General features: G+C 42.8%; 1 protein-coding gene across 1 annotated transcript in view; it reads right to left on the bottom strand.

The window, feature by feature from the left end:
* Positions 1-13,927, bottom strand: part of DNAH7 (dynein axonemal heavy chain 7) — a 148,087-nt gene that overhangs the window by 117,759 nt on the left and 16,401 nt on the right. Inside the window, exons 8-10 of the mRNA XM_079974784.1 lie at positions 10,677-10,802; positions 6,000-6,119; positions 4,870-5,053 (exon numbers count right to left, since the gene is read on the bottom strand). Of these exons, the coding sequence (XP_079830910.1) occupies positions 4,870-5,053; positions 6,000-6,119; positions 10,677-10,802 (430 nt within the window). The remainder of the gene's footprint in view (positions 1-4,869; positions 5,054-5,999; positions 6,120-10,676; positions 10,803-13,927) is intronic.

Raw genomic sequence — 13,927 nt, 5'->3', positions numbered from 1 at the left:
TAAATGCATTAGCTAGCATACAGAAGAGAAAGCAATCAGGCTCAATGTATTATGACTCCAACCCATGTCCCAGAGAAGTTCAGAGGGTGGCAACAAGAGAACAGGCCTTTTTCTGTGGTGCTTCCCCGATTGTGGAATGACCGCTCCCCGCTTAACGGGGTGCCCTTTGCGTGGACGCGCGCAGCCCCTAGATCTGGAGCGGCTCCAACGGCATAGGCTTGGCTTTGCCTTCCCCCAGGTTGGATACCTGGAGGTCTCCGCCTACCTCAGTCAGTTGTCCAATCCCACCTGGGGGAAGTGTTGCCAAGGAGACCAGGCCAGGTAGGGGAGGGATTACCTGCCCACACAATAGAGGGAGGATCTTACCTGGGAATCCTCACTTGGCTCCAGAGCTTCTCCCACCCTACCCACCCTCAGTTAATGTCTTATTTTGCAGGTTAACTTTTCTTCACAGGTAAGCGGGCGCTGCTACGTTAAGGTCGCTGTTAAAGGACCGGAAAGGAATTTCCCTGCATTGGCAGGTTTCGCCTTTCTCGTAGCAAAACGTCACAACTTTGGCGGTATCAGGCCTTGGGCGGAATCCTTTAGTCCATCCTCCTCTTTGCGGGGCGATACCAGGGTTCCCCGTTAAAGGGGTTTCTGAAGGGAGGCTTTGACCGTACGCTGAAAGGTTGTCATTGCTCTCCCCTGCGGCGGCGATGTAACGGGGGCGGCTATCTCTGCTTGAACATATGTTCTCCAGAGCCGGCCCATCCCCCCCCCACACACACACATTGGATAACCCTGATGCTCCCTAGGTCCCCGGCTGGGGACTAGGGAGGGAGAACGCCCAATGCCTGAGCCAAGGTCTACCCACATTTGAAATTTAATAAAGTTGTGGCCAATTTAATCCCATAGCACGTTGTCTTGAGTCGTTATTCCACATGACGGGGGGGGGGACCACTCGGGATCTGGGGACTCCGCCTGTCCATGCAATGCTCTCTCCAGAGAGGCTTGCCATCATTACATGTCTTTAGGTGTTAGGCAAAAACATTCCTCTTTACCCAGGCCTATGGCTATTCAATAATCTACAGCCTGTGAAAGTGTGAAGGAGAGGACTGTTATTATGATGACTAATTTTCTTTTTAATTAAGCTGTCAGTATGCTTCTTATCGACTGGGACGCAGGTGGCGCTGTGGGTTAAAGCCTCAGCGCCTAGGACTTGCCGATCGAAAGGTCGGCGGTTCGAATCCCTGCGGCGGGGTGCGCTCCCGCTGCTCAGTCCCAGCGCCTGCCAACCTAGCAGTTTGAAAGCACCTCCGGGTGCAAGTAGATAAATAGGGACCGCTTACCAGCGGGAAGGTAAACGGCGTTTCCGTGTGCGGCTCTGGCTCGCCAGAGCAGCGATGTCACGCTGGCCACGTGACCCGGAAGTGTCTCCGGACAGCGCTGGCCCCTGGCCTCTTAAGTGAGATGGGCGCACAACCCCAGAGTCTGTCAAGACTGGCCCGTACGGGCAGCGGTACCTTTACCTTTACCTTTATGCTTCTTATCAGGGACGCAGGTGGCGCTGTGGGTTAAACCACAGGGCCTAGGGCTTGCCGATCAGAAGGTCAGTGGTTCAAATCCCCGTAACGGGGTGAGCTCCCATTGCTTGGTCCCTGCTCCTGCCAACCTAGCTGTTCGAAAGCACGTCAAAGTGCAAGTAGATTAAAAGGTACCACTCCGGCGGGAAGGTAAACGGCGTTTCTGTGTGCTGCTCTGGTTTCACCAGAAGTGGCTTAGTCATGCTTGCCACATGACCCAGAAAAACTGTCTGTGGACAAACATCATCTCCCTCAGCCAGTAAAGCGAGATGAGCGCCGCAACCCCAGAGTTGTTCATGACTGGACTTAACTTTCAGGGGTCCTTTACCTTTACGCTTCCTATTATGTTTTTATTATGTTTCTATCGTTGAAGTTCTGTAATGTGTTTTTAATGTTGTTCACCGCCCTGGGATCTTTTGATACAAAATTTGATAAATTTTGATAAAATAAATTGAATTATTATTGTTGTTGTTGCTGTTGTTTTTTTCAGCTGGAACTCGTAAGAACTCAGTTCCAGAACATCTCAGGTGGATGCCATTGCCATTCTAAGAGAACAAGGGAGATGTTCATGGTGAGTTCCAGCACCTCTTTCCCCAGAAAAATAGCACTTATTATTATTTTTATTATTATTATTATGTGTGGGGATGGGTTGTGGCATTCTTGGACTCTTCAGACACTTGTCCATTCTTAAAGAAGCGTCAAGTTTTCAGGGCTGAAACAATGGCTTCTGTTTCGTTTTGCATTGACTTAGGTACAGATGTCTATTATCTGTTCACAAGGAACATAAAGGTCCCTGAGTCATGATCAAGATATGAAGGAATGAGGCCACCTTACACTGAGCCAGGTCATTGGTCCATCTATCTTAGTATTCTCCAAGGTTTACTGAGGCTCACTGCATAATGCTAAAACTACGACGTGCTGTTACATACAAAGCAGGCCAATGAGAGGCAATATGAGTTGACTCGTCATGTTGATAACTATTGACACCTGTTCCACCCTGACTTTCAAATTTGCAAAGATAATTGCAATCAGTACATTAATCACAATCTTCACGATCATGGTATCTCCTCCCTGCTAGGCAAAGTATCGGTGCATTAATAATAATTTCACGTGTCTGAATTCACCCTTTCCCCTTGAATATTCAAGACTCGCAATCACTAGCTGAGCATAAGTCACGTTAGCCAAGCTACAGAGGTGTTCCTTTGTGTATCAAAAGCCAAAAAAATGCCTGATCTTTCACAGCCTTTTGCAGATACAGTGGTACCTCAGATTACATATGCTTCAGGTTACAGACTCCGCTAACCCAGATATAGCACCTCGGGTTAAGAACTTTGCTTCAGGATGAGAACAGAAATTGTGCTCTGGTGGCGTGGCAGCAGCAGGAGGCCCCATTAGCTAAAGTAGTGCTTCAGGATAAGAACAGTTTCAGGTTAAGAACAGACCTCTGGAACGGGACTTCCGGGTTGGCGCCATCGCCGAATGGCGGACTCCCTCCGAGTTCCGGAGGGAGCCTGCTCGGCAGGGGTTGGGTTCTACCGCGTCGGCGTCGCGGGGACCCTCAAAAACCATGGGCGCTGAAACCCATGGGCATGGTGACTCGGCGGGCACCGTTTGCGCCCCCCGACCCGCAAAGGAGCCTTTTTAAAGGCTACGGAGCGGGTGCCAGGGGGGGTGTGGTGCTATGAGTCTTCCGCTTCCCCTGCCAAGCGAAGCCGCATGCCATTTGGCGGAGAGCGCTGACTTCTTCCATTGAAAATTCGGATTAAAAAGGATAACCCGTGAGTAATTGGAAACTGGACTTAAAAAGGGAAAAAAATTTAAATTCGGAGCGAGCGGGGGAGGTGCAAAGAGGAAGTCCGTCTCCCCCCTGTCGTAGAGGATTTAAAGCAAAGGATTTAACAACTAAGATCGAGTGCTACCTTGGTTTGATAAAGTTACTAATTTCACGATGGAAAATTATAAGACTGGGCTGGAGGAGAAAAGTAGAACGTGAGCTAAAATGCAACCCCCCCCCCCCCGGGAACCGGGAGCGATCTGCGAGAGCGCCGGGAGAGGAGAAACAGAGGCTTTGACAGCTGTCAAAGGAGCTGTCAAAGCTGAAGAATAAAAAGAGAATTTTTTTATGAGGACTTTGCCGGTTACATTTGTTACAAATTAGATATAAATTGTTTAAAACAAGGAATAACAAGTTACTTTGACTGTTGGGTGCGATCTGGAAGGAAACTGAGTTACTATAATCCCTCTAGGAAACTGCAGAAATGGAACACTATTTTGTCTACAGAGGTCTCTACACTAAAGGAGACAATAGATATATCTATTGAAGAATGGAAGGGACTTGACGTAAAGTTTTGTTCCTGAACAACAAAGCCTCTGTAGGGGATTTAGAAGCTTTTGGAATTGGAACATTTTTGCAGGAGAGCAGGAAAAGAAACTAGAGGAAAGTGAGGAGAGAGAATAATAACAACATGAACAACAAGAATTGGATAAAGTTGGAAGTGGGAACATTTGGGACATCCAGATTTGAAAGGTTTAAAGAAACAAAATTGGAGTTTTACTCTTAAATACAGAGATCTGGATGGAAAAAATGGACCTTTTTGAGATAGAGTTTTTCTGAGATTGGACGCTCGAAACTAAAGATGATTAAAAAGACAGCAAAGACTATTAAAAAGACGGCAAAGTGGACTTGTGAAGGATTTCGGCCTAGATGTGGGATCTCCAGGATGACAACAGGCATTGATGGACATTGGGGAACACAACCGGGAAAGGGGGGAGGGAAATTTGGAATCCAAAGGGTGTTAAATTATATTTTATTCTATTTTCTATTTTCTTTTATTTTAATCTGTTCTGCATATTAAAGAGGGGAACTCGTGGAAGGGAGCGGGGTCGATTTTAGGGGATGGAAAAACATTTTTAACATTGGGTTAATTATAATAAGTTTAAAATTTGGGGTAAGAACTTGTTGAATCTATTTGAAGGAATTGGAATACAAGAGGGGGTGGGGTGGGGAAGTCCTGGAAAGATGCCAATGGAAATAAGGTTATAAAATGGATGTTTTATTTCTTTTCTTTTTTCTGTTATATTTGAAAATGTTCAATAAATATTATTAAAGAAAAAGAAAAAAAAGAACAGACCTCTGGAACGAATTAAGTACTTAACCCGAGGTACCACTGTATCTCTATCTCTATCTATCTCTATCTATCTATATCTACCCTCTATCTTCCTAGAAAATATATTCATAAGAAGCACACTGAAACATGGGGCATGTATAGACAAGTTCATAGTCCAGCCAGGGAATCTTACTTACTGGAGGGGCTACAATTAAATCTGTAAAATCCTGCATTGAAACCAAAGCTAAACTTTGAAGTTGCTGGGTCATTAAAGTAGCAGCACAGTTGAAGAAGGCCTCTAGTTTAGCACTGCTGGCATTTGTGGGCACTTGCTTTCGTTTATTGCCTTGGTAATAGATATTCTGCACTTCTGGAAACCACCTGAAAGGAAAAGTAAATGTTTTAAGTGAATCTCACCTGAACACACCTTTTAACACTATTTTTGGTATTGTTAACTAAATTGTTTCTCTCAGTATGACCTTTTTTCCACTAAAAAAACCCCAAGAACTGTCCATTTTATTTGCAGTACCGCAGGCCACACAAAAACATTCTCTTTTATAATGTCCCCTCAACAGGTTTCCCATGTTCTCCTAAGGGTTCAAACGTCCTGTCTTGCAAAACCAGGCAATAAAGTCTGTGATGAGAGCTGCTTGACATCAGTGATGTCACGGGCACTAGCCAATAGGATCCCAATACCTTGGGAGTCGAACAGAATCCGTTCCGGAAGCCAAAATGTTCCAAAACCAAATTGCAGCTTCTGATTGGCTGCAGGAAGCTCCTGCAGCCAATCGGAAGCCGCAGAAGCCCCGTCGGACGATCAGCTTCCAAAAGAACATTCAGAACACTCACTTCTGGGTTTTGATCGTTCAGGAGCCAAAACGTTCGAGAACTAGGCTGTTCGACTTGCAAGGTACGACTGCACAGTCATACAGCCACATTCCACACAGCACTCCAAATGACAATAAACACGCTGGTTAAGAGAATAATCACATCTTTCCCAACAAACGAAATATGGCGGGCTCTTCCATGAAAAAAAAACCACTGCAAACCCACCCACCCTCCCCCACAAAATAATATCATTGCAGATTAACAGGAAATTAAAATTAAAACAAAGAGCAGAATTAATTCCATTTGAATACACGAGAGTAGTGACAGGCTGATGTACACATACAGTATACATATCCCCTAGACAGTTCTAGTATTCATATCAAAAACAACATTTCAAGTATAACAGGAAACTCCATCCCTGAACAAGCAATCAAAAAAGGAGTTGTGGCCAGCCCTTAAACCTGAGGCACATTATTCACAGAATACGCTTTGGTCTTACTTTTTAAAAAGAGCGTCTTTGGTAGCTTCCATATGCCTCACAACTATGTTCTGGAAGAATGAGAGCTCCATCGATTCCGAACGATTATGAAATGCTTCTTTATCAAATAAGCGCAAATCTCTGTAGGAGTCATGAAAACAATCTGGTAAACACCTTTTCCCAAGCCACTTGCCTCTGATGTTTATAGCTTTAAGCAAAGAAAACCGTGAATGCTCTGTTTTGTTGCGTGTTAAGATCCCCAGGAGCTTCCCAATAATAAAGACACAATCGACACGGAGTTTAGTTTTAGTTTATTGGCATAATTTTGGTCACAACTTTGTTGATTACAGATAGTGAATGGTTTGTTTAGGCATTAGTTCCCAACTAGCTGCACCTGACCTCAGCAGGACAGCACTGATGCCTGGGCCCCACCATATTGTCAGTACAGGTGAACACCGTGGGGGAACACTGGTATGGTCGCGTGACTCAAGCTCACTCCAAAATGCTCCCAGGGACTCTTGCATGGCCCTACCCCCCGAAAGGGGTCGACAAAAGCATGGAGAGTCCCTGGATTCCTTTAACAGAATACCTGTTGTGCATTGGAGGGGCCATGTTCTCTGACCTGCCCGCTAGACCACCTTGAACCAATGCCTAACCGCCAAACCTTACAAAGCTGTGATGATTTGCTACACGGCAAGCGAAACCCAAGTGCCACCAGCCAATCAGCCAAATGGGAAAATTCCTACCGGGCCCCTGCCCCAACAGCAGACGACCCACAACGGCATAGCAAGGTCATAAAGGTAAAGGTAAAGGGATCCCTGACCATTAGGTCCAGTCGCGGACGACTCTGCGGTTGCGACGCTCATCTAGCTTTATTGGCTGAGGGAGCCGGTGTACAGCTTCCGGGTCATGTGGCCAGCATGACTAAGCCACTTCTGGAGAACCAGAGCATTTTTAAATAATTAAATATGAAAACAGATTACAAGTGTATGAATGGAAGATGCCTTAGTTTAACAGCTTATGTACAATCCAGATTGTAGCACGCGTCTTCTGACTTAAAACAGTATGTTTCTCGATTTGAATCTAGACGGCTTCAATATTCTTATGAATTCTTTTAAAGGCATCTGGATTCAAATAAAAGTAATCACATATCTTCAATAAAAGTTGATAACGCACATGGTAATTAACATAATAAGAAAATGTAAGACTCAAAGGGGAGACGACAGAAAATTTACTTCACCATTTGCTTCCTATTTGGTGCAAGGGATAGGAAAAACACTAAAAACTCAAATTTCATTAGCTCTTCTGGGTAAAGTTTTTAATAAATCAAGAATGAGCCACTCCCTGGGCTGCTTATACCAAGTGCAAAACAAGACAACATGGTCCAAACACACTATTTCTCTTATTCCACAGGAACAGATATGTTATTTAAGTGGAATCTACTTAAAACAGCCAAGTAGAAGGGGAAACTTGTAACTAGACAGCATAAATGGTCTCCTATATTTGTAAATCATTATTGTCTCGGGCAATTCTGCGTAACATAAAAAATATGTGTGATTTCAGAAAGGAAGGAAGGAAGGAATCACAGGTATTTTGCTCAGGGAATATAATTCATTTACAGGGGTGTCGAGTTGTCCCCCATATTGAGGGGGCCTGGCGTCGTGTGATGTCATATGCACAACATAACACGCCCCTCAGCGTTTCCTACCCCCACTCGGCGACGGTGAGCTGCAGAGGATGGGGGTCCCCTCAATACTGGGGGAGCTCAGCCCCCTACCCACAAATATTAAGGGGGTTGAAGCTCCTTCCGCCCCCTATAGTTGGCTCTGCTGGTCTTCTATTAATGAGGGAAATGAAACAAAGAATGTCAGGACCACAAGGTAGTAATTCTCAACTTTTCAATTACATTTGGTGGAGAACAAACCCTCTGAATCCTGAACAATAATTCCCAGTGCAACAATTTTGCCTGTGCAAAACGAAATTAATCAGATTTCATATCTTTAAAAGAAAATTAGCTGCCTATTATTTAAAAGCAGATTATCTTTTTGGACTAACTGACATGTCAAATTAAAATTTATTAAACTATCTGATGAGCTGTCAGGTACTTCTCTGCCGCATGAAAACAAAGCAGGAACAAACAACTCAATTAAAACTTCCCTGATAAACGTAACTATCTGGTGACTTAAGAGAACAAAACTAAGCATGACAAAGCAACAGTTTAAAGGAATTTTTTCCTTGTCTTTTCTTTTACCACAATATATATTTATTAATGAAATAATCTGAGCTTCAGGGATGAAAATATTCCATCTGGGAATTGGCTCAACAGCTGATTTAAATGAAAAATGGTAACGTTTGTGACCTTGCTCTGTCAGGACAGAAACCTTATTCTAATTAGGCACAACTCTAGAAATGTTTTAAAGATAATGTGCTCTGACAACATTTAGTTCCTCCAAGGCTCTTGCTGTCAGAATGAGGCCCTGCCACAACAGAACAAGCCAATCAAATTTCGTCTTATTTCCCTTCATACCAACAGCCTGGTGTGAAAATTTCCAGCTTTTAGTTTAGCTTTATTTCTTTTGAATTTATTCTTTTTATTACTTGCCGATGTTCAAAATTAAGCAGCTGCACCTCTGATTACTAAACACCATGGGATGAGACTGGTCATTTGTATGATCATCGTGTTTTGCAGTTTGAGGCAATGAATAAATAATATTCAACAGAATAAAGTATGGTATAAGAAAAATAATAGGGGATTAAAAAAAAATAGACAGTGAACGAAGCGGAAACTTTTAGGCATCTTGCTTGTTTAAACTTGTTGTCTACCTGCCTTACAACATCCACAAGTGAAGTATTTCAAATTAAGAGGAGATCGAAGGGGCAAATACTTAATGCAGAAATGTGCATAACTAAGTACTAAATGTTTGTCTTTTAAAAGCAGATTTGGAGCACTGCAATTTTGAGTGATGGGTAGAAGAGCGCTTAGCCATTTCGCTGCCAGCCATATTTCTGCTCACTATCCTCCCAGCAAGCTATTTTTTAAGCTGTGGAGTCCCAGAAGCACAATTACTCAACTATAATATTTGCTTATAGTAGCCTTGGGCTGCTTTTCAGAGACTTGGAATTGCAGAACTGTAACCTGGAAAAGCAGAAACTAGTTCCTGGATGCATGATAAGTACTGCTGCAATAGATTTTGATGTGACAGTTGCATATGACTGTTGACTTGCAACCAGGACTAGGGGCCTCTGTTGTACACAGAGAAGACAAAGGTCCATTGGCGGGTGCAGTTTTAACGATGTCTGCAAACATGACTTCAGCAGTGTGCTGCTGGCACCAACAACACACCTCCAAAGGACCTCGCTCTCAGTGATGATCAGGTGACTGGAGCGAAGAACAAGTGCCTTGGAGGTTGTCTCCTGGTGTCATAAGTAGGGAGGACCTAGGATTGCACCCTTAGGATTTTGTTTTGAGGGTGAAGCCTAAGGGGTTAGTCCAAAAGCTTCACACAAAGTGTGGCTTTTGGGGAGAGCCCCAAAGGAGAGAAAGTGGAGACATGCAAGGGGTCTGTGAAGAAATAAATAAATAATAATAATAATAATAATAATAATAATAATAATAATAATAATAGAAGAAGAGTTTGGATTTGGTATCCCACTTTATCACTACCCAAAGGAGTCTCAAAGTGGCTAACATTCTCCTTTCCCTTCCTCCCCAACAAACACTACGTGAGGTGAGTCGGGCTGAGAGACTTCAGAGAAGTGTGACTGGCCCAAGGTCACCCGGCAGCTGCATGTGGAGGAGCGGAGACGCGAACCTGGTTCCCCAGATTACGAGTCTACCGCTCTTAATGACTACACCACACTGGCTGTAATTATTATTATTATTATTATTAATTTATTTATTCCCTGTCCATCTGGCTGGGTTTCCCCAGCCACTCTGGGCGGCTCCCTACAGAATATTAAAAACACGATAAAACATCAAACATTAAAAACTTTCCTAAACAGGGCTGCCTTCAAATGTCTTCTAAAGGTCAGTTGTTTATTTCCTTGACATCTGATGGGAGGGAGTTCCACAGGGTGGGCGCCACTACCGAGAAGGCCTTCTGCCCGGTCCCCTGTAACCTCGCTTCTCGCAGGGAGGGGACCGCCAGAAGACCCTCGGAGCTGGACCTCAGTGTCCGGGCTGAACAAGGGGAGTGGAGACACTCCTTCAGGTACACTGGGCCGAAGCCTTGGGTACAAGGAGTAGAAAAGGAGCAGAGGCACAGCATCATCTTCTGCTTCTCCGACTTTGGGAAACTTTTACTTACACATCTGTAAACACATCTGTACACATTTGAATTCTGCCTGATCATTTATTTTCTTCTCTTTCCTCCCCCTCCCCTTTTATGAATATCACCCACTCTGAGACCCCACAGCTAATTCTCCCCTGACCTCCTCGCTGGCCCAAGTAGAACCAATTCAGCCAGCTAGCCCTGGGGATTATCTAATTGATTTTTGAATTTTATTGTTATTCATGTTTTTATACTGTATTTTATGCTGCTTTTATAATTAAGTGTTTTAAAGTGTTTTAAATTTGTTGTTAGCTGCCGGTTTTTGAACCGGGACGGGCGGAATATAAATAAAATTTTATTTTTATTAGTTATTATTACATTTACATCGACAGAAGTGCAACATCTACGCATTCAAAACACTGCTTACTTAAAAGATGTCTGCCAGAGGTCTAGAACAGCCAACATGGTGGGATTCATCGCGTACAAATGCTCATTTATATAAGCACGAGCTGCCAGGTAGGACTTGTTCCAAGGTTTGGGCACTATCTCCATCCTATAAACAAAAAGAAAAAAAAACCCTCACAAATTAGTAACACTGAGATCCCAAGAGATACATGGAGTACAGATATATCTGTGCTGCGTTATTGGATTTTTTAAAATATAGAAGACAAACTCAATTTTACCACCTTGTCAGAAATTAAAAATACACCTTTGGGGAAATATATCAAAATTAAATAGGGTGGTGGTTAAGATTTTCTTCTGAGTTTGGAAATTATTTTACTAATCCAAAATCCCTTGTGAATGCCTAGGCCTTATCAAATTAATTAGCCGTATGCATACAATTTAGGTAGTTAATTAACCAATTAGAAGTACACTTAGAACTACTAAGCAAGGAAGTGAGTTTGTCAGAGGCACAAAATCTGCTGGTGAGCATGAAGCTTTCTCCCAAATGCCTATAGAATCTATAGGATCCCCATTGAGCACAATGGAACTTCTGCTGTGGCTGGATGTGCACAGTGTTGGTTTCATTGCAAGGCACCCCACCATTACTTAGTTACGGTAATTCAGTGTTTGTTTATATATATATATTTTCCCTATAAGGTGGAGCAGGCCCAAAGTGATTCATAATAATAATAATAATAATAATAATAATAATAATAATAATAATAATAATAATAATAATAATAATAATAATAATTATTATTTATACCCCGCCCATCTGGCTGGGTTTCCCCAGCCACTCTGGGCGGCTTCCAACAAAATATTAAAATACAATAACCTATTAAACATTAAAAGCTTCCCTAAACAGGCCTGCCTTCAGATGTCTTCTAAAAGTTTGGTAGTTGTTTTTCTCTTTGACATCTGGTGGGAGGGCGTTCCACAGGGCGGGTGCCACTACTGAGAAGGCCCTCTGCCTAAACATTCAACCAATATCAAAACACAGCATCACATTTTGACACAATTAGAAAGCGTGTCAACAAGCTATCATAAAATTGAACCATCAATTCAATAAACCTATGGGAACCTAAAATCAATATTATAGTAAGATGCAGTCCATTAACCCATTCTTATTTAATGCACACAGAGCAAGATCAACATTAACAGAGTAAGAACTGCAGGGAGAGCAGAAGGAAGGAAGGAAGGAAGGAAGGAAGGAAGGAAGGAAGGAAGGAAGGAAGGAAGGAAGAAGGAAGCTAGTTAAGCCTAATCCTTGTTCCTTGTGGTATTGCTGTCCTCCAAGGCACCACAGCCATCTGGTTTACCTACACCAGTGGCCAAAATTGTGGAAACCTTCTGGAAAAAAAGTGTATTTCTGAAGTTTGGTAGCTCATAACACCACTTTATTTTGGAGCAATACCATAACATTATATATCAATGGAAAGATAATTTAATGAAGAATGTAATGCAACAAAGTTTGTTCAATTATCTGTGTTCCATCAAAAGTTATAGGCAAATAACCAGAAAAAGGAAGCACAACTTGCAGGATATGAGAAGCTTTCCTTCATTTGAATGTAGCCAACGAGCATGAGCATTTAGAGAGCCAATCAGGTGCTATCAAACCTCAGAAATGTACTGTTTCCAAAAGGTTTCCATAATTTTAGCCACTAGTGTAGTTAGGAGTTTTGGGGTTGGTTTTTCCCCCACAACAGGCTAGCAGTTCGCAGCACAACCCTCAACTTCATCCAAGGAGTCCCTGGCAAAGGAGCATGCTGGGCAGAATTAGCAAAAGCATGTCTTCTTCCCCAGCTGTTCCAGATGTTCTGTCCACTAATGCTGGTCCTACTACACCCCAGATGCCCACCTGTTCCTCCTCATGGAGCATCTAGTAGGTCTGTTCCACATGTCTAGGCTACCTGTGAGAGAGGTGATTTGGCAAGGACAGTAGAGGTATTGGACGCCAATGGGCCCCCAAATCACCCCTTCCTGGATGTGCCCATGTTTGTACCTTCTTTGCAATAAATCCTGTTGCTGTTTACACAGCCAAACCATCCACTCCGAACAGGAAGCATAATGAAAGTGCCGTTGTACTTTTTCTTATGCATTCACCTGACAGCTTGCAACACCCATGCTTTAGCTTGCAAAATGTGTTTCTCATAAGTCTGTCTTATTTTGTGGCAGCAACTCTTATTCAATACTTAGCACTAAATAAGGGGGGGGGGGAAATGTTTTTTGTCGTCAGTGGCTTTAGGGCTTCTCTTGTAATAATAGCACAATGCTTCATTTGCAGGCATTTGTAAGCCAACATCAACTGTGTCGCATAATCATTTCAATAGTAAGAGCTATATTATTGTTTTCTGCAAGTTTACATAACAGTAAAACAGTGACTTCATGTTTGGTGTCCATTAAGGCTGTAGGTAGCCGCCCAGAGTGGCTGGGGAAACCCAGCCAGATGGGCGGGGTATAAATTATATTATTATTATTATTATTATTATTATTATTATTATTATTATTATTGGTTTTTTGCCATGCTCTGCTCTGAAGTTTAGTGACACTGCAACAGCATTTACATTTTTTATTAAAAAAATACAGTTTTGTGTCCCCAGATCTGAAAAACATTAAAACTTAATGTGCAGCATGCTCAGTGCAGGGCAGAACAAGGAGAACACCACAATATTTTATTTTGTTTAAAAGGCACATAAAGTTCTTCATTGTTTACAAATGTATGAACTAGGGTGATAATGAGATCCATAAAGTTGATGGCAAAGAAGGAGCAATGTGTCATAGAAAGGTCAGTAGAAGTGTCGTAGAAAAGTCAGTAGAAAGGTCAACTACAAATTAACCCATGGACTAAACAAAATTTGCGACAGGAGCAAGGGTCAATATGTAACTCAGCTTGGAATCGCAACAGCTCCACTACAGAAATCCACATGCTCAACTGGACTGTTGTTGCACATTCTAAGACCTACTTAGAGTGTGGAATCCATTGGCGTAGCCAGGGGGGGCATGGGGTCAAAATCAATACAAATCTGAGGTTCTGCCCCCCTAACAAAAGCTTGCCAAAACAAAAATCCTGGCTACGCCCGTGGTGGAATCCTTCATTTCTTTCATTACAAAGGTGTGCATTTCAGGCACTGCTACTGTGAGACAAACATCTGGTCTAACCCCATCTTTTGCATGATTCATTTACATTTACCTTTTTACGGGCTGAAGCTCTACCTAAACCCATTGCACAACAGC

This window comes from Podarcis cretensis (assembly GCF_951804945.1).
Source record: "Podarcis cretensis genome assembly, chromosome: 1".
Lineage (NCBI taxonomy): Eukaryota > Metazoa > Chordata > Lepidosauria > Squamata > Lacertidae > Podarcis > Podarcis cretensis.
This window is presented reverse-complemented; position numbering and strand designations above follow the sequence as displayed.